This window comes from Heterocephalus glaber, unplaced genomic scaffold (genome assembly GCF_053883595.1).
Source record: "Heterocephalus glaber isolate CG9 unplaced genomic scaffold, H.glaber_assembly_v1.0 deba00001781, whole genome shotgun sequence".
In the NCBI taxonomy this organism is placed as follows: Eukaryota; Metazoa; Chordata; class Mammalia; order Rodentia; family Bathyergidae; genus Heterocephalus; species Heterocephalus glaber.
In genome coordinates this window covers 3,842,698-3,862,843 of record NW_028258467.1, presented here as the reverse complement: position 1 = coordinate 3,862,843, position 20,146 = coordinate 3,842,698, and the positions used below count along the sequence as shown (strand labels likewise).

The 20,146-nt window shown below is 49.6% G+C and overlaps 1 protein-coding gene across 14 annotated transcripts; it reads left to right on the top strand.

Annotated features, from left to right (window-relative positions):
- The first annotated feature begins 1,126 nt into the window (after nucleotides 1-1,126).
- Srrm2 (serine/arginine repetitive matrix 2) lies at nucleotides 1,127-20,136 on the top strand. 14 transcript variants are annotated; one of them, XM_021244311.2, is made up of 16 exons: nucleotides 1,127-1,344; nucleotides 4,558-4,830; nucleotides 5,673-5,780; nucleotides 5,976-6,137; nucleotides 6,385-6,462; nucleotides 6,838-6,900; nucleotides 6,988-7,020; nucleotides 7,293-7,343; nucleotides 7,490-7,582; nucleotides 8,212-8,410; nucleotides 10,406-16,324; nucleotides 16,880-17,034; nucleotides 17,775-18,062; nucleotides 19,162-19,275; nucleotides 19,357-19,482; nucleotides 19,611-20,136. In XM_021244311.2, the coding sequence occupies exons 2-16, from the start codon at nucleotides 4,589-4,591 to the stop codon at nucleotides 19,618-19,620; spliced, it is 7,641 nt and encodes a 2,546-aa protein (XP_021099970.1). In that variant the 5' UTR covers nucleotides 1,127-1,344; nucleotides 4,558-4,588; the 3' UTR covers nucleotides 19,621-20,136. The 14 variants fall into 14 exon arrangements, with proteins under 14 accessions (XP_021099970.1, XP_021099962.1, XP_021099961.1 ...); XM_021244303.2 differs by having other exon boundaries at nucleotides 6,841-6,900; nucleotides 10,406-17,034; XM_021244302.2 differs by having other exon boundaries at nucleotides 10,406-17,034.
- The last annotated feature ends 10 nt before the right edge of the window (nucleotides 20,137-20,146 follow it).

Sequence of the window (20,146 nt, the reverse complement as noted above, 5' to 3'; positions counted from 1 at the left end):
TCCTATTTTAGAAGTCATAGATAAGCCAAGGTTACTAATGCTAGCCATAAAACCTTGGCCCTGCTCCCTATTGGATCAATATTAGCTAAACTTGAAATCTTACTGGTTTATTATAGTTTGAGCCATGTCATACCCACATTGAGACTTTGCTGTCCAAATTACCTCTGACAAAGGGTCTCAGTGGCAAATCCACTCAGGAGCTCTCAATAAACCTTTCCTACTCTTAACCTCCTTTGTCCCTTGGAATTCATTGATTTCAGGGGACAGGAACTCGGCACATCTGACATCTAACAGGTTGAGAGTGATATGCCTGCTATGTAAGTATCAAAGCTAATTCCTTACACTCAAACACAGCAGAACGTTAACTGTTTACCTTGTCCTGTTAAGGATGCAAGGCCACTTTCGATAACCTGGATGACAAGAGGCAAGTCCAAGGTCACTAGCCAGCGGGAGGGTCGCCAATTTAGACTCCAGTTGGAGAAGCTCAGGTTCCTACAAGTCTCCTTGGCGGGTAATGGTTAACGCTACCCCCCCCCCCCCACAAGGATTTTGAAGCCAGACCTGGTGGCTCCCTAAGTCTGAAGTAGGCTCAAGGGCTCCAGCGGGACCTGCTAGGTGGAATCTTAGGTGATTCCTCCTGAGCATGGGAAGACATGAGAGGTGTAGCGTGAGGCTCCCCATAGAGGCCCAGTCACAGGGAAATGTGCACCCTCTCCAATATCCAGCCATCAACCCAACATGGAGACAAAATGGCTGCCGCTCCCCGTCCCAAGTCTACAAATGGGTTCCGAGCTATGCCTGAACTACACTTCCTGCACACTTCGGACTAAAGGCCGAAGCCCAAGATGCACCGAAACGGAGGGAAGGGGTTGTCGCAGGATGTGGCGCTAGGCCCTGAGCCCCTCCCCCTGCTGAAGGCCTCCGGAGACGTTGAGGCTTGGACCCGCTTCCCCGCTCTTCCCTGCACTGGCCGACGGGACTCGTAGTTTCTCGGCAACCGAGCCCAACCTCCTTTTCTCCTTAAGAAACCATAGACTTCCCAGTGTGTCTTTAGCGCCTGCGCACAAAGTCTTGAAGTGTACTACGCCTCCCGTCGGCCTTTGGGGCGCGCGCGGTTGCGTGCTGACGCACTTAATCGTGCTGACGTGCAGCGCGGCCCAAGCTGGGTGCGAGTGGCGCAGTCGGAACCCGCTGCGGCCCCTGAGGAAGCGAGGAGGCGTCGTTGTCGGCTGAGGCGGGCGGACCGGCGAGGCGAGGCTGCGACTTCAGGCCTCGAAGGACTTGGGTGTTTGAGCGGCAGCAGGACCTCTCCCCCTCGAAGGCGGCGGGCGGAGGCGGCGGCGGGTGAGAGGTTGGGGGAGCGCGCGAGGTGGGTGGGGGAGGGGTGTCGGCCCCGGCGCGGGGCCAAAGCCCGCGGAGAGCGGTCCTGGCCGCCGTGCGCACGCGCGCGTGCACGCCTCACTTAGCTCGCGAGGAGGCCCTCACTTGTTTGCCTCCCCTCCCCCTTCGTGCAGTTTCCGTCGCGTAGGGCCTTCGGGCCTTCCGCCCCTCCCCCATGGCAACGGCGCGTGCCCTCTCTTTGCGCTCGGGTTTGCGCGCGCCCTCGGCGAAAGGGAGCGCGCGGGATTCGGCTCCTCGCCTCTCCCACGCGTGCATCCAAGGCGGTGTTCGCTCTCGCTGCTGGCCTTTTCGGCTTTTAAGTGGCGTGAAGTGGTTGGTGGCGGAGGCCCGCTGTGGAATCGATTCCTTTGCCTTAATCCATTCTCCGTCCCCGGCCTCTTACTTTCCCGACGCTCCTGGGGACCCGTGGCCCGACCCCGAGTCTCCCAGACTGCGGGGCGCCGCGCCCCTTCCCCCATTCCTCATGGCTGAAAATAGGCCTCTATGCCCAGCCAGCGCAGGTAGAGCCTTGCACTGGGCGGCCCGGATTTCCGCATTTTGGAATCCTTAATATGAGCCGTGAAATTATTAAAGGAAAGCCTTGAGAATCAAAGAAAAAAGTATTAAGTTTGTTCATAAGGTAGGTTGTGTGCTCCTTTTTGTTTGTGACCTAAAGTGTTACAGCTAGGGGAGGCTTTTGGAGCTTTTCGTTGGGAAGAAAATTTTACACTCCCAGGTGTTCTGGTTTCTTGAGGGATTACCTGACATGCAACTCTTGAGTCTCTGTTTCCATTTACTGTTCTCGCGCTGAATCGAAAATCTAGTCTTTTATTTCCTGTCAAGTACGTTGGTTTTCCTGTAATGTTTTAGCTTTCTCTATTGTGGACACTACAGTGCCCCGGTTTTGGGGTAGCCGTACTTACCTAGGTCCTCTTCCTGGACACCCTTCCCCCTCTTTTGGTGTCATTTCCTCTCGAGTATCTTAATATTAGATTTCAAGGTACTTTTTTACTTTGTTACTGGTTTGACATCCTGGTAATTTTCCAACAGGAAAAATTCTCCGTTATTTTCTTTTGCAGCTTTTACTTTCTGCTCTTACCTTGGGTGATTTTTTTGCAATCCCAGTCTGTGAACTCGTTTCTGAAGGGTAGTTTGGCCTTGGAAGTTCATTGATGTTATTTCTTCCTTTTAGTGTCTTGAGCATTGCTATGAGTGCTGTGGATTTGGTTTTTTGTTTTTTCCTTTCTTTGATGATTCCCTAAAAATTACTCAAAGCATTGTGAATTGATACCCCTTTGCCTAGCACTACTGGTTTTCCTTTTTTTGTGTGTGTGCCAGTTATCAAACTCAGGACCTTGCGCTTGTCAGGCAGGCGGGGCGACACTGAGCTAAATCCCTGGCCCACTACTGGTTTTCCTTCTAGAGAGTGGGAGGATTTTTGTGTGAGGTATGGAAGTGTGGGTGAATGATTAGACTGAAGTATTAATTGCAGGTCAGAAGCATTTTGCAAGGGAGGCAGAAATTAGGTGGGGTATGGAGAGGTAACAAAGGGCCTGAGTTTACAGTGAGGAAGGATTGGTTTTAGAAAAGGTGAGAAAAATGAGAGTTGGAAGGCAGAGAGACTGCTTTCTTGAATTGCAAAGTAGTTTTTAATTTCTTCCTGAATTTCGAGCTTGGCATTCTCAGGATTTAGTGTCTGTTATTACTCCTTTACCTTATGGTATCTTATATATTGCTTATAATTTTATCTTGGGTCTCCTACTGAGATTGGGCAGGGACCTATCCTTCGATTTGGGTGGGGGCCAAATGTTCTTTCCATCAACATCTCCATACTTCTCTTTCCTTTCTTCATGCTTTAATATCTTTTCTCCAGGCAATTGTATAATGCTTTATTCTGGGATTTTCTAAATGCAGTATTTCATCCAATTCTGTTTCTTTTCTTTCTGTTTTGACCAATTCTCTTCTTTGCTTATTTGTTGGGGATTTTTCTACAGTAATTTTGTCTCAAACGTTTGTGGGCTCAAACTTTCTGGAGAAGATGCATTGGGAACAGAAATAGAGCATATATAGCAGACAGCCAGTAAATCTAGTTAAACAGGCTTGGGGTTCTTTGGAGTCATGCTGAGGTTGGGATAAATTGGGAGAATGGAAGTTGGTAGGAGGCATACATTAACATGTGAAGGACAAGGTGGGATTGAGAGAACTAGGAAGTGTGCAACAGGAGATTGGTAGGGAAAGTCAACAGTTGAACATAAATGAAAGGTATAGGGATTTAAAATTTTCATAGATTAACTTGGGGCAAGGTATTTAGAGAAAAATAAGAGAACACTTGGAACAGAGGAGGCTGGTTTGATGTTTAAATAGGACATTGAGTTAAAGGCAGATAATATTTAACAAGAGCCAGTGAGACTTGGAGGATCTACAAGTCATGTGCTAAATCCTATTGGGAAGGAAATTGAAGGAATAAATACCAGGGTAGTTGATAGGAGCTGTAAATATTTGGAATCAAAGAAATGGCTCCTTCCCTGGGAGATAAAGAGTAAGATTACATATCCATGGTTCCTGTGTGTTTCTGTTGTGCATTTTGGCCTGTAGTTAGGTGTAAGACTGTAAAGGACATTTGATTTGTGTTAACCAGCCAGTCTAATCATTCCCATACTTAGGGACTGTTTAGTCCCTTTTTGTGTTTTTACTGGATAGTCTGAATTCTGGGAAGAGAGTCTTTGGGTGTGTTCTGTAGTCCCTTAACAGTTATATGTTACAGGTCTACATCTGGTAGTTGTTGTGTGCCCTATTTGGAGGGGTTAGACATTAGAAAAGTTGATGACACCACTTGTGTATGTTGGCACCAGTGCAAAAAGGATAGTGTGTAGAGATTTGAAAGAAAAGAGGAAACTTTTCCTAGTATGGAGAATGAAGGAAATATAAATGTAAGAAGGAATGACTTAGAATTCTGTAAAAGAGTATTAGGAGAAAAGGCTGTAAGAACTCTGCTATGATTTACTAGAAAGGAAGGGATAAAGGAGGGGAATTATTAGGAAATCAAGAAAATTATGCAGCTAATAAAGTTGTAGTATAACTGTTGAAATAGGTATGAAGGAGAGCAGGGGCGTGGGAGGTGGTAAGTGGTTAGTTTGGAGCCAGGGCCCTGACCCGTGTCTCCCCGCTCCCCCCCAGGAGCGGTGGTGCCCCCCCTGGGCACGGGGCCATGTACAACGGGATCGGGCTGCCGACGCCCCGGGGCAGCGGCACCAACGGCTACGTCCAGCGCAACCTGTCCCTGGTGAGGGGCCGCCGTGGTGAGCGGCCTGACTACAAGGGAGAGGAGGAACTGCGGCGCCTGGAGGCTGCCCTGGTGAAGCGGCCTAATCCTGACATCCTGGACCACGAGCGCAAGCGGCGCGTGGAGTTGCGATGCCTCGAGCTGGAGGAGATGATGGAAGAGCAGGGGTGAGGGGAGGGTTTGGGAGAGCCAAGCACTGAATGAGTGCAGTGTTAGATGGGATTTATGAAGCTTAGAGCTGGTTGAAAGATCCCTGGAAAGGAGTTGTAGGGGAGGCGGTAGAGGAGTTAGAGAACTGAAAAGAATTAAGACACAGTGTAAAGTAGGAGATGGAGAAACTGGAACATACGTGGGAGCCTGAGGGAGTCTGTATTATTTAGATGGATGCATACCGGGAAAGGGGGCCATTGAAGAGCAAAAATGGGCTGTCAGGAAATCAGATCTGGCAGGAAATGAGTTAGGTTAAGCCGACAGGTGTTGTCATTGGTAGGAAAGAAGTAAATGGATTTAAGGATTGAGGCTTGGAAAATAACAAAGGCAGAAAAATAGGATTTTGTAGAAAAATAGGAATTGGAAGAATACTCAAATTAAGAGTTATGGGCTGAGTAGAGAAGTGAAAGTTTGGTAAAGGAGCACACTGAGGAAGAAAACCTTTTAGAGCAGTGGTTTTCAAACTTCAGCAGTGATCCTTCTTTTATATAATACACCTTTGGAGTCTCAGGAAGTAAAAGATCTGTTCTTTTCAAAGTTGAGGAGCAGCACTGGGAACTTTGCCAGCTGACTTTCCTTTCTTGCCCCCTGAATCGTAGCATGTTTAAAATCCACTGTTCTAGAGGGAAGAAAGGTGATGAGAAAAGGTCAGAAGTGTGAGAATTTCAGGTGACAGTGAATGAAAAAAATTCTGTGTGCATGGAAAAGGAAGGGACTGTGTTGGGAATAGGGAAATGTAAACCTGGGACTGGGGAAGGTGCCCTGTCAAGCTCTAACCTGGAAGGGATTTGTCCTTTAGGTACGAGGAACAACAGATTCAGGAGAAAGTGGCGACCTTTCGGCTCATGTTGCTGGAGAAGGATGTGAACCCTGGGGGCAAGGAGGAGACCCCAGGGCAGAGGCCAGCGTGAGTGTTGAGCTCTCCCTTTGTTCCCCCTGGACTCTGTACTGCTGGCTGCTGGCTTCTCTTTACCTGGGATGTCCCTCCTGCTTTTGTACAACTTCCTTATCCCATGGCTGTTTGGCTTCTGCTTATAATTCTGTATATGGCTCTGCCTTTTGCTTCTTATGTTCTTCAGATTTTTGGTTTTTGTTTCTCTAGGGTAACGGAGACCCATCAGTTGGCAGAATTAAATGAGAAAAAGAATGAGCGACTCCGTGCTGCTTTTGGCATCAGTGATTCTTATGTGGATGGTAGCTCCTTTGATCCTCAGCGTCGTGCTCGAGAAGCCAAACCTGCTCCCGAGCCTCCCAAACCTTACAGGTATTTATGACCAAGAAACAAGTATTAGATTCTCTTTCTGGTTTTACACACTCTGCTCTTTGTGTGTGTGTGTGTGTTTTCTAAATTCTTGAGATTTTGTTCTTCTGAGGTTGAAATATCTTTTTGTTTGTTTGGTACTAGGGATCAAACTCGGGCAAGCGCAGAGCCCACTAAGCCAAATCCCTGGCCCTGAGGTTGAAATATCTTAAGAATTTGTCCTAACACCTATCTTTCTATCTTTATCTAGCCTTGTCCGGGAGTCTAGCAGTTCTCGCTCACCAACCCCAAAGCAAAAGAAGAAGAAAAAGAAGAAAGATAGAGGACGGTGAGTTAGTTGGAAAGTTATCCTACTGTAGAGAGGATCAATCCTGTGATATACTTTTGTTTTGTTTTGGTACCGGGGATCGAACATGGGTCCTTGTGCTTGGGCAGCAGGCGGCGAAACCAGTGAGCTAAATCCCCGGCCCTGGGAGAACCTTCTTAGGAAAGGTTGAGTCTATACCTTGTTGATTAGGAACTGGCCAGCTGCATTTTGGATTTCTGGAATTTTGCTTTTATTTTTAGATTTTTTTGATTTAAGGAGTTACCTGCCTCTTATAAAGAAATAAGCCCTTTAGAACCATTTTTGAGGGTGAGTTGTAAGTGGTAGGGCCAGGAAAAAAGCCAAGCAAAATGACCTTGCTTTTGAACCCATTTTTAGCAGGTCAGAAAGCAGCTCTCCTCGACGGGAGAGAAAGAAGAGCTCGAAGAAGAAGAAGCACAGGTATGTGGTAGAAGTACTTGGAATAATTGGAGGCTTACTGAGTTCAGGAGTATGTGTGGGTTTATTTATTTAATTTTTTCTCAACAGGTCAGAATCTGAGTCAAAGAAGCGGAAGCACAGGTAAGAGTTGTTTGGCTCGTGGAGGATATAATGGAACAAGGAAGTGGGGAACTACTGCTTGAAGACCGTGCTTGCTCTTTTATTTTTCCTTGTTTGTTCTTTATTTGACCAGTGAGAGGTTTCTTTTTCTTGAATATTGCTACTTTATTGACCTTTTCTTTTGATTTATTGATCTTTCTGCTATTAGTGCCTTCCAGATCTTTCCATCTTATTTTTGGTTTTATTTCCTCCTCTAAGAATTTTGTGTTTTAACAACTTGCCTTATTTCCCAGGTCTCCCACTCCAAAGAGCAAACGTAAATCTAAAGACAAGAAGCGGAAGCGGTGAGTGAATTTGAGGGGAATTTGCTTAGTGAGTAGATGAGTGTTCTTTTGGAGAGGATAGAATCTGTTATGTTTCTGGTGAAGGGGTGAAGAGAATTCAGTATAGGTGTGCCATTCTCTTGAGCTGTGTGGTGGTCTTCCTTCAGGTCTCGTAGTACAACACCAGCTCCCAAGAGCCGCCGGGCCCATCGCTCAACTTCTGCTGACTCTGCTTCTTCCTCTGATACTTCACGAAGTCGGTAAGGGGGAGTCCAGGAGGAAGGGAGGGTGAGGGAATGGCGGGTTAATCAACTAAATATTTATTGAGCGCCCACGGTGTGCTAGGCGCTGCACAGACCATTCGGAAGACACGGTCCCTGCCCTCTAGGAGCTGACAGGCTAAAGCAACAGGATGGACAGACATATACATTTCCCCTTCTCTTTTTTTATTTTAATTTGTTATTTTTTTGTTTTGTTATGATGTATATGGACTGCCAGAATAGGGGAGGGGGGGTTTGTTCATGATGTCTGGGGGAGGAAGGAATCCTTACCCTGGCTTCCTTAATCGGGGAAGGCTTCCTGAAGGAGGTGGGCTCAGAGGTGAGTTGTGAATGAAGCAGGTAGGGAATGGGCCTGGTGGAGGGCTTGGGGATGTTTGGGGGAGGTGAATAAAGGGGTAGAGGGAGAACATTCTTTGGGATTGTGTTAGGAAGACAAAGAACAAAGTTGACTGAATTTACATTTGTTGAATGATTTGAGTCATATAACTAGGAAGGTCTTTTGGAAGAGGGTTGTATGGTTAAAGTTGGATGGGAGTTGGGGAGGGGGTTTTCTGTTCTTCCTTAAGCTAATATCCCTGCTTTCCCTCGACATCTATTAACTCCCACAGGTCTCGAAGTGCTGCAGCTAAAACCCATATAACTGTCTTGACTGGACGAAGTCCTTCCCCTGGTTCAGGGTGCCAAGGGGCGGGAGATGCACCTTCTAGTGAATTAGGTACCTCAAGTACACAACGACCTGACAGTCCAGAACACTCTACAAAGCAGCCTAGCAGTCCTTATGAAGACAAAGATAAAGACAAGAAGGAGGTATGTTCCTGAGTTTTTGCCAAGTTTTAGGACAGGTGTAAAGTAAAGGGGACCACACCCAATTAGGGATTGAATGCGAGGGTTTTACACTAAGGTACGTCTCCAGCTCTTTTTTTACTTCTGATTTTGAGATGGAATCTTGTAAAGTTGCCCAAACTAGGCTTGAATTTGTAATTCTCCTGCTTAAACCTCCCATGGTTTACAGGAATATAGGCCTGTGCCACTAGGTCTGGCTAGGTGATTGTTTATTCAAAGTAGTGAAGTTAGTCTAGGCATGGTGCCATGTACTTGTAACCCTAGCTCTCAGAAGGCTGGGGCAGGAGGCTTGCTGCAAGTTTGAGGCCAGACTAGGCTACATAGTTGAAGGCCAGCCTGGAATACATACAATACATAGTGAGACTTTGTCTCAAAAAAACGAAGTAGTGAATTTAGTTCTTGTGTATTTCTCTATTACAAAGTTCTCTTAATTCACCTGCAAATATTTTGGAATTGTAAGTGACTGAATTGTGATGGCTTTAGAATCAAATTTTATGAGATAACTAAGTATTAGTATCCTAATTGCACACACACTTAAAATTGAAACAAAAGTTTAAGCCACATTTACTGTTTTATTATGTGTATTTTCTCCTGTTTCATTATATGCTGGAATGCATTAAAAATTTTCTGCCCACTGGGTTGGTGTCCATGGTTTAAAAGCAATATGGAGTGTTCTCCAGTAATTTGTTTTATGTTCTCTATTGTAATTCTAAATCCTAATTGTATTTTCTTGATTTAGCTTCTGTAGTGTGACTTCTGATTGGTCTCATCTAACTGCCGTTTTATCCATAGTCAAGTTTCCAAATCAAGGGCCTGAGCACCTCAGAAATTATATCTGCTGTCTCTTGCATTTAAGTTATAATAGAGGTTTCTGTAGTTTAGTGCTTTTTTTAGAAGTTTCTGGAGTTTTGTGCTTTTTTGCTTTTTAGCTATCTTGGTCAATTTCTTACCCCTGGGCTAAAGCTTGAATCTAGGGTCTCATATTAGGCAAGTACTTTACCACTGAACTATATCCCTAGTTCCTGATCAGCTTTTTTTTCTCAGTACTGGGTCTTGAACTCAGGACCTTGTGCTTTCAAGGCAGTCATGATGGTACCACTGAGCTAAATCCCCAGCCCTTCATCAATTTTATTTTTCATGCAGATCATATTTTCAGAATTTTGTTCAGCTGGGCATGGTGGCACATGCCTGTAATCCCAGTACAGTACTTAGCAGGAAGATTACTGTAAGGTCAGGGTCAGCCTGGGCTACATAGTGAGACCTTATCTCAAAAAATGAGAAATGAACTTTGTTCATGCTGGTTTTTTCTTTTCTTTTTTAATATAGTTGCTCCTCAAGGGTGAGGTCAGCTGCCAACCATTTCAGGAAGGTGCTCTGTGTTTCTATTTAAAATACCATTTGGGGGCCAGTAGTGTTAGCGTGCCTAAAGGCTGGAGTTTAATCTCTGGTAGACCCCTCCCCCCAAAAAAACCCAAAACCTTTTTTCTTCTGTTCTTAAAGCACTTTGCAGTAGTATTTTTTTTTGTTAATTGTAGTGTACTTTGTCTTTTCTCTAGATTATAATGCTGGAGCTGGGGGTGGGGGTCATGTGGAGATTGAATCCAGGACCACCTTCTCATTGAGCTACATTCCCAGTCCCCTTTTTTTTAATTGTGAGAAAAAAATCTTGCCAAGTTGCTAAGTTACCAGTGCTAGGGATGGAATTGTGATCATGCCTCAGGCTCACAGGGTAAGACTCTTAAGATTGCAAATTTTCTGTTATCTTCCCGTGTTTTTTCCAATGTGTTTTATATGATATGAGATCTTACTGAATGAATATGACTGGTGAGGAAAAGGACTAATTGGTATTACAAATGGGTAAAAGAAAAGTTCCTTGGAAAGGGTGTTGAGATTTTACAGGTAATAAGTTCTGGTGTTTATTTATATATTCCCTATCCCTACTCTCTCTTCTACTCTTAGAAATCTGCAGTTCGACCTAGTCCCTCTCCGGAAAGGAGCAGCACAGGCCCAGAACCACCTGCTCCCACTCCGCTCCTTGTTGAGCAGCATGGCGGCTCCCCACAACCTCTTGCAAAAACTTCCTTAAGTCAGGAGCCAGTGAACCCCCCATCTGAGGCCTCCCCAACTCAGGGCCATTCATCACCTAAGTCTCCTGAAAAACCTCCCCAGTCATCCTCCTCAGAGAGCTGCCCACCATCCCCTCAACCTACCAAAGTTTCCCGGCATGCCAGCTCTTCCCCTGAAAGTCCTAAACTTGTTCCAGTTCCTGGCACCTGCAGAGAGATTTCTTCTTCTCCCACATCCAAGAATCACTCACGTGGCCGAGCAAAACGGGATAAATCACATTCTCATACCCCTTCTCGTAGAATGGGAAGATCCCGTAGCCCTGCTAATACTAAGAGAGGGCGATCCCGGTCTCGAACCCCCACTAAGAGAGGTCATTCTCGGTCTAGGTCCCCTCAGTGGCGTAGGTCTCGGTCTGCACAGAGGTGGGGAAGATCTAGAAGTCCCCAGCGGCGTGGCCGCTCTAGGTCTCCTCAGCGACCAGCCTGGTCCAGGAGCAGAAATACCCAGAGAAGAGGCAGATCTAGGTCAACAAGGCGGGGCAGGTCACACTCAAGTAGATCTCCAGCTACCAGGGGCAGATCTCGTTCTAGAACGCCAGCCCGGCGGGGCAGGTCTCGCTCTAGAACACCTGCTAGGCGCAGGTCTCGGTCCAGAACACCAGCTAGGCGCAGGTCTCGGTCCAGAACACCAGCTCGGAGGGCACGGTCTCGGTCCAGAACGCCTGCTAGGCGCAGATCTAGGACCCGGTCACCAGTAAGACGGAGATCTCGGAGTAGATCTCCAGCCAGGAGAAGTGGTAGGTCACGCTCTAGAACGCCAGCCAGACGCGGACGCTCGCGCTCTAGAACGCCAGCTAGACGCAGTGGCCGCTCGCGCTCTAGAACGCCAGCTAGACGCAGTGGCCGCTCGCGCTCTAGAACTCCAGCCAGGAGAGGAAGATCTCGATCTAGAACACCAGCAAGACGAGGACGATCTCGGAGTAGAAGTCTAGTTAGACGTGGAAGATCTCACTCTAGAACACCACAAAGAAGAGGCAGGTCTGGCTCATCATCAGACCGGAAAAACAAATCCAGAGCATCTCAAAGGAGGAGCAGGTCCAACTCAAGCCCAGAAATGAAAAAATCACACATCTCCTCAAGGCGAAGCCGGTCTCTCTCTTCACCACAATCCAAAGCAAAATCTCGCTTGTCTTTGAGGCGAAGTCTTTCAGGTTCTTCTCCGTGCCCTAAACAAAAGTCACAGACACCACCTAGGCGCAGTCGCTCTGGATCATCCCAACCTAAAGCTAAATCTACAACACCAAGGCGAAGTCGTTCTGGTTCTTCACCACCTAAACAGAAATCTAAAACACCATCAAGACAAAGTCATTCCAGGTCACCTCCTCACACTAAAGTGAAATCTGGAACACCACCAAAACAAGGGTCTGTAACAAGTCCCCAGACCAATGAACAATCTGCAACACCACAAAGACGGAGCCGGTCTGAATCACCTGACCCTGAGATAAAATCTAGGACCCCTTCTAGACATAGCTGTTCTGGGTCCTCTCCACCTCGAGTGAAATACACTCCTCCAAGACGGAGCACATCAAAGTCATCATCTCCTCAACCCAAAGTGAAGGCGATTCTGTCATCGCAACGAAGCCATTCTGGCTCCTCTTCTCCAAGTCCTAGTAGGGTGACTTCTAGAACACCTCCAAGGGAAAGCAGATCAGTGTCTCCTTGCTCCAAGGTGGAATCTGGATTGCTATCAAGGCACAGTCATTCTAGATCTTCCTCACCGGATATCAAAGTGCAACCTGGAACTCCATTGCGACTAAGTCAATCAGAGTCTACATCGCCGTACCCTAAAGGAAAGCCCCAGACTGCACCAGGGCAAAATCTTTCTGAATCAAAGTCACCATGTTCTCTGGAGAAGTCTAAAGACTCAGCAACACAGAGTTGCTCTGGATCCTTCTCCCTCTACCCAGGAATAACATCTAGCACACCAGTAGGAGAGAGCTATTTTGACTCCTGTCTGCAACAGAAAGGACAGTCTGAAATTTTGCTAGACCCAAGGTCTGATACTAAAGATACAGAAGTGAAACAGGGTCCTGTGGAATCTCCATCTCTGCTGAGCAAATCTCAAACACCACCTATGGGTAGCTGGTCCAGGTCCTCATCTCCAGCTACTGAGCTGGCATCTGGATCTCCAAAACAGGATAGGGCCGAGTTGTCAGCAAGCCCTAATTTGAAATCAGGACTGTCTCCTGAACAGAGCAGGACGCCATATCCTGCATTGGACTCCAAATCTCTTATGGGACAGAGCAGATTAGAACCTTCTCATGAATCAAAAGAGAAAACGAGCTTACCCCTTCATGAAGATGTCACTATTACTGTGTCATCTCCCAGACCAAGGGACAAATTTAGTCCTCTGCAAGATAGGCCTGAGTCCTCACCAGCTAAAGACTCACCTAGAATCTCATCAAGGGAAAGAAGTGCTGCTGGGTCACCTTTAGATACAAAAGACCAAAAATATACTTTACCTGAGTCAAACAGTGAGAAATTAATGGAGGTGATAGAAAGATCTGAACAACCTTCAAACCAAGTCCTGCCACATATGTCTCCAGAACTTAAAGAAGTGACTAGAAGTAATTTTGAATCATCTGAAATAGAAAGGTCAGCTGTGTCTTTGGCTCTTGACCAGTGTCAGTCCCAGCCACCTTTGGAAGCAGAAGTCTCTACAGTGGCCTCATGTTGGGGAGGGTCACATTTTTCTCCAGAGCATAAAGAACTGTCTCCTGGGGAGAATAGCTTTGGCTTGCCTTTAGAATTTAGAAGCTCTGGCCCTGCTACAGAAATGAATACTGTTTTTTCTCCTGAGGGTAAAGAAGATTTGAATGGGCCCTTCCTTGATCAGGTGGAGGCTGACCCATCTGTACATATGAAAGAACAATCAAGATCATCCAGACAGAGCAGTTCTGAGTTATCCCCGGATGTAATAGAAAAGGCAGGAATCTCATCAAATCAGAGCATCTCATCACCTGTACTTGATGCTGTGCAGAGAACACCATCAAGAGAAAGAAGTAGTTCTGCATCTTCTCCTGAGTTGAAAGATGGTTTACCCAGAACTCCATCAAGGAGAAGCCGGTCTGGGTCTTCTCCAGGACTTAGAGATGGGTCTGGGACTCCCTCTAGGCACAGTCAGTCTGGGTCCTCTCCTGGAATGAAAGATCTACCTAGAACCCCATCAAGAGGACAAAGTGAGTGTGATTCTTCCCCCGAACCTAAAGTGTTGCCTCAGAGTCCTAGACCAAGAAGTCATTCTCCATCATCCCCAGAGCTCAACAATAAGTGTCTCACCCCTCAAAGAGAAAGAAGTGGGTCAGAATCATCAGTTGAACCAAAAACTGTGGCAAGGACTCCCCTTGGGCAGAGAAGTCCATCTGGATCATCTCAAGAACTTGATGGGAAGCCCAGTGCATCCCCTCAGGAGAGAAGTGAGTCAGACTCTTCTCCAGATTCTAAAGCCAAGACACAAACCCCTCTTAGGCAGAGGAGTCAATCTGGATCATCTCCAGAGATTGACAGAAAGTCCCGAACTTCTCGGCGCAGTAGGTCTGCTTCATCCCCTGAAGTTAAAGAGAAGCCAAGAGCAGTGCCCAGGGCCCAGAGTGGTTCTGATTCTTCTCCTGAACCCAAAGTACCTGCTCCTCGGCCCCTTCCGAAACGCAGCAGATCAGGTTCATCAAGTAAAGGTCGAGATCCTACCGAAGGAAGCAGTAGTTCTGAGTCTTCTCCAGAACACCCACCCCAATCCAGAACTGCCCGAAGAGGCTCCAGGTCCTCACCAGAGCCAAAGACCAAATCTCGCACACCACCTCGACGTCGCAGCTCTCGATCCTCTCCTGAGCTAACTAGAAAAGCAAGGCTCTCCCGTAGAAGCCGCTCTGCCTCCTCATCACCAGAAACCCGCTCTAGAACTCCCCCAAGACGCCGAAGGAGTCCCTCAGTATCATCTCCAGAGCCAGCTGAAAAGTCAAGATCATCACGTCGCCGGCGCTCAGCTTCATCTCCACGCACTAAGCCAGCTTCAAGGAGAGGCCGTTCTCCTTCACCAAAGCCCCGTGGACTACAGAGGTCTCGTTCCCGCTCACGTAGAGAGAAAACTAGGACAACTCGACGTCGAGATAGATCTGGTTCTTCTCAGTCAACCTCCCGGAGAAGACAGCGGAGCCGGTCCAGGTCTCGGGTCACTCGCAGGCGGAGGGGAGGCTCTGGTTACCACTCAAGGTCACCTGCCCGACAGGAGAGTTCTCGAACTTCCTCTCGCCGCAGGAGAGGCCGCTCTCGGACACCACCAACCAGTCGGAAGCGTTCTCGGTCACGCACGTCACCAGCCCCATGGAAACGCTCTAGATCTCGAGCCTCTCCAGCAACTCACCGGCGGTCCAGGTCCAGAACACCCTTGATTAGTCGACGTAGATCCAGGTCTCGAACCTCACCTGTGAGTCGGAGACGGTCAAGGTCCAGAACGTCAGTGACTCGACGAAGATCTCGATCAAGAGCATCCCCAGTGAGTCGAAGGCGCACCAGGTCCAGAACACCACCAGTAACCCGTCGCCGTTCAAGGTCTAGAACACCGACACGCCGTCGCTCCCGTTCTAGAACTCCACCAGTGACTCGCAGAAGATCCAGATCTAGGACCCCACCAGTAACCAGGAGGCGATCTCGAAGCAGAACTTCGCCTATCACCCGCAGAAGATCGAGATCCAGAACATCTCCAGTCACTCGCAGGAGATCCCGATCTCGCACATCTCCTGTTACTCGAAGAAGGTCTCGCTCTCGAACCTCTCCAGTGACACGCCGCCGGTCAAGGTCCCGAACACCTCCAGCTATTCGCCGCCGCTCTAGGTCTCGAACACCAATGTTGCCACGGAAACGTTCTCGAAGTCGCTCGCCACTTGCTATACGCCGACGTTCTAGGTCCCGTAGTCCAAGAGCAACTCGGGGCAAACGGTCCTTGACAAGGTCTCCTCCAGCTATCCGCAGACGTTCTGCATCTGGAAGTAGTTCCGATCGTTCACGATCTGCTACTCCTCCAGCAACAAGGAATCATTCCGGTTCTCGGACACCTCCAGTAGCACTCAATAGTTCCAGAATGAGCTGCTTCAGTCGTCCTAGCATGTCACCAACTCCTCTTGACCGATGTAGATCACCTGGAATGCTTGAACCCCTTGGCAGTGCTAGAACACCCATGTCTGTTCTGCAGCAGGCCAGTGGTTCCATGATGGATGGTCCAGGTCCCCGAATACCTGATCATCCAAGAACATCTGTGCCAGAAAATCATGCTCAGTCTAGAATTGCACTTGCCCTGACTGCCATCAGTCTTGGCACTGCCCGGCCACCCCCATCCATGTCTGCTGCTGGCCTTGCTGCAAGAATGTCCCAGGTTCCAGCTCCAGTGCCTCTCATGAGTCTCAGAACAGCCCCAGCTGCCAACCTTGCTAGCCGGATTCCTGCAGCCTCTGCAGCCGCCATGAACCTAGCCAGTGCCAGAACACCTGCCATCTCAACAGCAGTGAACCTGGCTGACTCCAGGGCACCAGCTGCATCAGCAGCCATGAACTTGGCCAGTCCCAGAACAGCAGTGGCACCTTCAGCCGTGAACCTTGCTGACCCTCGAACCCCTACAGCCCCAGCTGTGAACCTAGCAGGAGCCAGAACCCCGGCTGCCTTGGCAGCTTTGAGTCTCTCAGGCTCTGGCACACCTCCAAATGCTGCAAATTACCCTGCCAGCTCCAGAACACCTCAGGCTCCAGCCTCTGCAAACCTGGTGGGTCCTCGATCTGCACATGCTGCAGCTTCTGTGAATATTGCCAGCTCCAGAACACCTGCAGCCTTGACCCCTGCAAGTCTCACTAGTGCTAGGGTGGCTCCAGCATTGTCTGGTGCAAACCTCACTAGCCCCAGGGTACCCCTCTCTGCTTATGAACGTGTTAGTGGCAGAACTTCACCCCCACTTCTCGATAGAGCCAGGTCCAGAACACCACCATCTGCCCCAAGCCAGTCTAGGGTAACCTCTGAGCGGGCCCCCTCCCCTGCCTCAAGAACGGTTCAGGGTCCTTCACAGTCTCTTCCCCAAGCACAGGATCAACCTAGGTCCCCAGTGCCATCTGCTTTTCCAGACCAATCCCGTGCTTCAGTGGCCCAGTCTGCCCCTGGAGCAGGGTCTCAGTCCCTTTCCTCTGGGACGATAAAGACCTCATCCTCTGCTGGTGATCACAATGGCATGCTCTCTGGCTCTGTCCCTGGGGTGTCTCACTCTGAGGGTGGGGAGCCATCTGCCTCTACTGGGGCACAGCAGCCTTCTGCATTGGCTGCCTTGCAGCCTGCAAAGGAGCGGCGGAGTTCCTCGTCCTCCTCGTCCTCTAGCAGCAGCTCCTCGTCATCGTCGTCATCCTCCTCTTCGTCGTCCTCTGGCTCCAGTTCTAGCGACTCGGAAGGCTCTAGCCTTCCTGCTCAACCTGAGGTGGCACTGAAAAGGTGAGGGGATTTGATTTTGAGGAAATTTCTAGGGGGAAGGTGTTGGATATATAAGGGAGTGGGGAGGGAGGAATCATGTCACAGGTTCTTGGCTCTTTGAGGAGGTGTGGGGGACCTTGCACCTCAAGCTGGGGGTAGAAGAGAATGCTGGGGTGGGGGTTATGTGGGGAAGGGATGGGACAGGTGAAAGTCTCCAAAGATTAATTCTCTAGAGGATAATGATAAGTTTTCCGTCTCTACAGAGGACAGAACTAGAGGAAATGGACTTAATTTTACAGCAGGAGGGATGGCAGTTAGACCTCAAGAGGAACTCCCTGGGCTGGAAGGATCTTCAGAGGTCATCCCATCCCTCTCCCTGCCTCCAGGCAGGACGGCCCCTCCCCAGCCAACCTGCACTCACAGGGGCCTCCCCAAGCTGCGGCTCTCCAAGGAAGGAGACCACCCAGCTTCAACTTCCACATCTGAGCCCAGAGGCCTTATTCTTCCATCAGGGACATTCTTGAGGTTTAACCTTGATCCCTTGTGCTGCGGGCCCCAGCCTGTTGCTTGTGTTAGCAGAGGTCTGGTCATCTCAGGCCACTGCTCTCCAGAGAAATGCTCATTGACTCGCCTTCCAGGGCTCCAAGAACTCCCAGGCCTTTCTCCGGCACCCCTCCCCCACTGCCGTTCCTCCAGGCCAAGGAAGGTAGGGTTGGGGCTGGGGCGGCTTGTTTCCTTGTGACACTGCTCTTCTCCCACAGGGTCCCCAGCCCCACCCCAGCCCCAAAGGAGGCTGTTCGAGAGGGACGTCCTCAGGAGCCAGCCCCAGCCAAGCGGAAGAGACGCTCTAGCAGCTCCAGTTCCAGCTCCTCCTCTTCCTCTTCCTCCTCTTCTTCATCTTCCTCCTCCTCCTCCTCCTCTTCCTCTTCCTCTTCCTCCTCTTCTTCTTCTTCCTCTTCTTCTTCCTCCTCCCCCTCCCCTGCTAAGCCTGGCCCTCAGGCCTTACCCAAACCTGCAAGCCCCAAGAAGTCAGCCCCTGGGGAGCGGAGGTGAGTGCTGCCTTGCCTGGGGTGCAAGGGGGTGGGAGTTGACTTCTCCAGAGCAGGGACCCTAGATGAGGTCCCTGCTGGGGTGCCTCTTTTGGACTTTGGTGTCTGGTCTTTTGGGGAGGAGTTGGGCACTCAGCACTCCCCACCACTCCATCGTGCCCTCTTCTGGTAAAGGGCTGTACCATCCATTGGGTCCTGAAGCTGGAATTGGGAAGTCCTAGGTTTCTTCCTTCCTCCCTTCCCTCCCTTCCCCCATGCAACCTGGTCCCAGGGATTCTAGCTCTTAAGTTTCCCCATTGCTGCTGCAGGGCTCTGGTCTGGCCACCGTCATCTTCTCCCGACTCTGTCCACAGCCTCCTCCCTGTCTCCCTGCCTCCACGCCATTCTCTTCCACACGTAGCCAGAGGGATCTTTCTAAAACGCACATCTGGTTACTTCCCTCCACTCCACAAATCCTTCCGGGACGCCCTGTGGCCTTCAGGATAAAGCCCCACCTCTGCGGGAATGGCGTGTGAGGCTCTTCACCAGCTGGCCTTGCCCACCCTGTGGTCCTTCTGCCCGCCCCCACACATGCCCTGTGCTCCAGCCACACCCAGCGCCTTGCAGTCTAAGGAGAGCCCCATGCCTTTGGACATGCTGTTCCTTCTGCCTGGAATTTCCTTGTCCGCCTGGTGAACTCCTCGTTCTGCAAGACTCCACTCAAAACAGCACCTTCGAGAAGACTGTCCTGCCCCTCCCCTGCCTTGTCCATGTCCCCCAACCCCTCTGGGTCCCCAGACCAATGCACATCCATTCCTGCGGGCCTGTTTCCCACACATGGGGCCCTGTGTTCCTCCCATGTTGGCCTTCACTCCCAGACTGAGCTTCAAGGGCAGGGACTGTCTTTTATCTTTGCATCCCCGGCTGTACCCTGGGCCCTGCCCACTGGGGGCACTCGGTGGATGGTGTGCGGGCGGATGGGTGAGTGTGGACAAAGGTGGGTCTGAGGCTGGCCCTTCGTGGTGTGAGGTTTGGTGGTCAGGACCTGGGTGGGTGGTCCTGAGTGTTAGCTGGTGGGTTCAGAAGGGCGTGGTGCTATAGAGTCTACTCTGCTCCCCAGGTCCCGAAGTCCCCGGAAACCAATAGACTCCCTACGCGACTCCCGGTCCCTGAGCTACTCACCTGTGGAGCATCGTCGTCCCTCGCCCCAGCCCTCACCACGGGACCAGCAGAGGTAGGGTCTTTCTTGGCCATCATGTGACTTACATAGAAAGGAAGTTTTGAGCAACAAAAGACCCTTGGGGTCTGATGGTAGTTTTGTGTGTTGCAGCAACAGCGAACGGGTTTCCCGGAGGGGCCAGTGTGGGGACAGCCACTCTCCAGGTCCCAAGCACAGGAGGGATACACCTAGCCCCCAGCCTGTGCGACATCGCTCATCCAGGTACATCCCCTGGGAGACCAGACCCCTTTCAGCTGGTTGGTGGTTGGGAAGGGCATGCTGGGAGTAGCTCTGGAAGCTGAGGACTGGAGGAGCCCCTACGCACATTGATCCTGTTTTTTCTGTTGCAGGTCTCCATAAATATTTCGGGGAATTCTACAGCAGCCCACTCTGGAGCCACAGGGAGTGTCCCCTTCCCCAACAGAGCCGTGGGAGGGGTCCTTGTCTGCCCTGCCAAATCCTGGCAGCATCTTTCGGGGGAGGACTCTTCCTCCCACTCTTTTTTCTTTGTTCCTGTGAAATGTTAATCTCTGTGAGTTTTTCCTGGTTCATGTGTTTTGGGGGGTTTGGGGCGGGAGGGAATGTGGACAGGAGTTGGGTGGAGGAAGGATGCAGTTCAGGATACCCTAGTCTAAAATCTGAAAGGCCTTGGGAGTTGTGGGGCCTCTTAGATCCCAAGGATGGTGGTTTGTACTCGGGAAGTTATATGAGGTGTTCTAGGATGGGGCAGTTTGATTTATTTTGTTGGCCCAACTGCCTCCGTGAAGTTGGGGCCCCCTCCCCCAACTTTTCTTCACGTTTCTTAAAGGCATTTTGGTTTTTTAAAATCTGTACAGCAAGAGCAACTTTTTCTGTCAAATAAAAATGAGAAATGCAGGATTGGTCT